This window comes from Nothoprocta perdicaria, unplaced genomic scaffold (assembly GCF_003342845.1).
Source record: "Nothoprocta perdicaria isolate Ctin4 unplaced genomic scaffold, notPer1 scaffold_499, whole genome shotgun sequence".
Lineage (NCBI taxonomy): Eukaryota > Metazoa > Chordata > Aves > Tinamiformes > Tinamidae > Nothoprocta > Nothoprocta perdicaria.
The window spans coordinates 597-3,308 of record NW_020455753.1 but is presented as its reverse complement, the minus strand read 5'-3'; the positions used below and the strand labels follow the sequence as shown (position 1 = coordinate 3,308).

At 73.1% G+C, this 2,712-nt stretch overlaps 1 protein-coding gene across 1 annotated transcript in view; it reads right to left on the bottom strand.

Moving 5' to 3' along the window:
* POLD4 (DNA polymerase delta 4, accessory subunit) overlaps positions 1 to 2,216 on the bottom strand; it is a 4,588-nt gene extending 2,372 nt beyond the window's left edge. Inside the window, exons 1-5 of the mRNA XM_026047396.1 lie at positions 2,130 to 2,216; positions 1,381 to 1,488; positions 1,178 to 1,298; positions 804 to 924; positions 336 to 733 (exon numbers count right to left, since the gene is read on the bottom strand). Of these exons, the coding sequence (XP_025903181.1) occupies positions 336 to 733; positions 804 to 924; positions 1,178 to 1,298; positions 1,381 to 1,488; positions 2,130 to 2,207 (826 nt within the window). The 5' untranslated portion in view covers positions 2,208 to 2,216. The remainder of the gene's footprint in view (positions 1 to 335; positions 734 to 803; positions 925 to 1,177; positions 1,299 to 1,380; positions 1,489 to 2,129) is intronic.
* Between the last annotated feature and the right edge of the window lie 496 nt (positions 2,217 to 2,712).

Below are 2,712 nucleotides of genomic sequence, written 5' to 3'. Positions count from 1 at the left end.
ATACGAGCCATCAGAGACTCCACAATGTGTGTGTTTTTTTCCCAATCCCCAAAAGAGCAGGCAGGCAGGGAGAGACCACAGCCCTATAGGAGCCACCAGAGACCCCACAACACACGCAGTTTCTCCCTTCCCCAAAAGAGCAGGCGGGCGGAGGGAGGCAGCACAACACCATATAAGCCACCAGAGACTCCACAATGCGCGTGTTTTTTTCACGTCCCCAAAAGAGCAGGCAGGGAGGGAGCAGAGCCCTATAGGAGCCACGAGAGACCCCACAAGGCGCGCGGCTCCCGCCGTGCCCAAGGGAGCGGGCGCGCGTCACGGCGGCGGGCGCAGGCCCGGGTTGTGCAGCACGAAGTGGCAGAGGCCGGGCAGGCGCCGGAAGCCCAGGCGCTCCTGCAGCCGCTGCATGGGCGCGTTGTCGGGCGCCGTGTGGCCGAAGGCGGGGAAGGCGCGGGCGTGCGCGCGGCGCGCGGCCAGCGCCGTGASCGCCTGCATGTGCCCGCGGCGCCGGTGCGCGGGCAGCGTGTAGCCCAGCGCGCTCGTGCCGAACGGGTCCATGAGGGCCCAGCAGACGGGCCGCGCGGCGCCGTCCAGCAGGCACAGGCTCGGGAAGCGCTCCAGTGTCCGCGCCACGTAGTGCCGGCTCCGCGCGTTGCCGCCGTACGCCCAGGTGTCGTTGAGGAGGTCGGCGTGCGCCGGGCTCAGCGAGCCCACGCGCACCTCGGGGGGCAGCCTGTATTGGGGGGTGCCGTGAGGCGGGGCGGGGCGGCGTGGGGCGGCCCCGGGGACGGGCAGGCGCTCACCGCGGCTCGGGCAGCGCGCCGGGGTCGGGGTGCAGGTACGTGTAGAAGGGCAGCACCTCCAGCTCGACGCCCCTGGGCGCCGCCGCCGCCTGCGACGCCGGCACCAGCCCGTCCTGCAGCCCTGCGAGGGGAGCGGCGCCGCGGTCACCCCCCGCCACGGACACCGTGTGACGCCGCCGGCGTCCCCCTCCTCGCGCCCAGGACCTCCCGTTTCCAGCCGCCTCCAGCCCCGCTCCCTGCCCGCCGGGTCCTCACGGTGCTCCCAGATTCCCAGCCCAACCCGAGGTGCCCCCCAGGGACACCCGGGCTCAGCCCCATCCTGTGGCGGGGTTCATGGGTCCCCCGTGCCCCCCGGYGCTGCCCCCCGGCGCCACCGAAGATGTGGAAGGCGGCATCCCAGCGCACGGCGCCCGGGCTCTCCAGCAGCGCCCGGTAGGCGCCCACGTCGCGGTAGAAGGCGGCGTGCGTGTTCATGTAGCAGTCATCGGCGGGCACCTGTGGGGCAGCACGGTGGGTGTATGGGGGGTGCATGCGTGTGTGCCCCCCCGTCAAGCGCCCCGCGCCCCGCGGCGGCCACCTCGCCGCGGTGCCGCGCCAGCACCGCGCGGAAGTCCGGCCACGCGTCCACCACCACCTCGAAGTCGCCCGGGTTGCCTCGGTTGATGTTCATCACGGCGCCGTGCACCTGCGGGCCCCGAGGGCGGCGCTATGGGGCAGCCTGCCCTCAGCAAAGATGGCCGCCCGCGCCCCCCGCGCCTCGCCCCGGGTGAAGGCGGAGGGGGTGGAGTCGGGAGCTGGGGGGTGCCCGTGAGGGGGTGGGGCTTGGGGAGCACCGCCCACAAGTCGTGGCGGGTGGGGCAGCAGGAGCTATTCGGATTGGCCAGCGGGCTGCCTGCGCTGGGRTTGGCTGGGCTGCCCCGGCCTAGGAGGTGATTGGCTGACTCAGACCTAAGCCGAGCTGAGATTGGCTGGCTCCAGGTGGCCCAGTGTGGACTGGACTTGGGACCCACAGCAAGTGGGGTGTCGCTGTGGGTCAGGGGGCCACCCCGGGGTCCCTGCCACCAGTGGGGCGGGGGGTGAAACCCCTGTCCCCAGCACTGGCAGGGCGAGAGGCAGCGGGTGGCACTGGGGTCACCAGTGGGGCAGGGGGGCTGGTGACACTGGGGTCCCCATCAGCAGCAGAGCGGCAGGTGACACTGTTGTCCCCGTCACCGGCAGGGCGCGGGGGACAAGAGGGGCCACCGGGGTCCCCGTCGGCGGAGGAGGGGTCCGGGCGCCCCGTGCGCGATGTGGGGCGGGCTAGGGGTGCGCGCGGGGCGCCCTCACCGGCAGCGCGAGCGGCAGGCTCCCGCGCAGGGCTGCCTCCAGGCGCTGCAGCCGCGCCGGGCAGCTCAGGATCAGCATGGCCCTGCCGAGAGACCCCCGCGTCGGGCGGCACCGAGCCGCGACCCCCGGCCCGCCGCCCCCGCCGCCTGGGAGCTGCGGCGGTGACGCCAGCGGGTCCCGGGGCTGCAGGGCGGGCGGTGACACTCACGGGTCCCTGCGGCCGTGGGGCAGGCGGTGACACCAGCGGGTCCCTGTGGTTGTAGGGCGGACGGTGACGCCAGACACCAATGAGTCCCTGTGGCTGTAGGGCAGGAGGTGACGCTGACGGTCCCTGTGGTTGTAGGGCGGACGGTGACACTGACGGTCCTTGTGGTTGTAGGGCGGACGGTGACGCTGACGGTCCTTGTGGTCGTGGCACAGGCCGTGACACTCACGGGTCCTTGTGGCCGTAGGGCAGGCGGTGACGCTCACGAGTCCCTGTGGTTGTAGCCAGGCGGTGACGCTGGTGGGTCCCTGTGGCCGTGGGGCACGCGGTGACGCTCACGGGTCCCTGTGGTCGTGGGGCACGCGGTGACGCTCACGG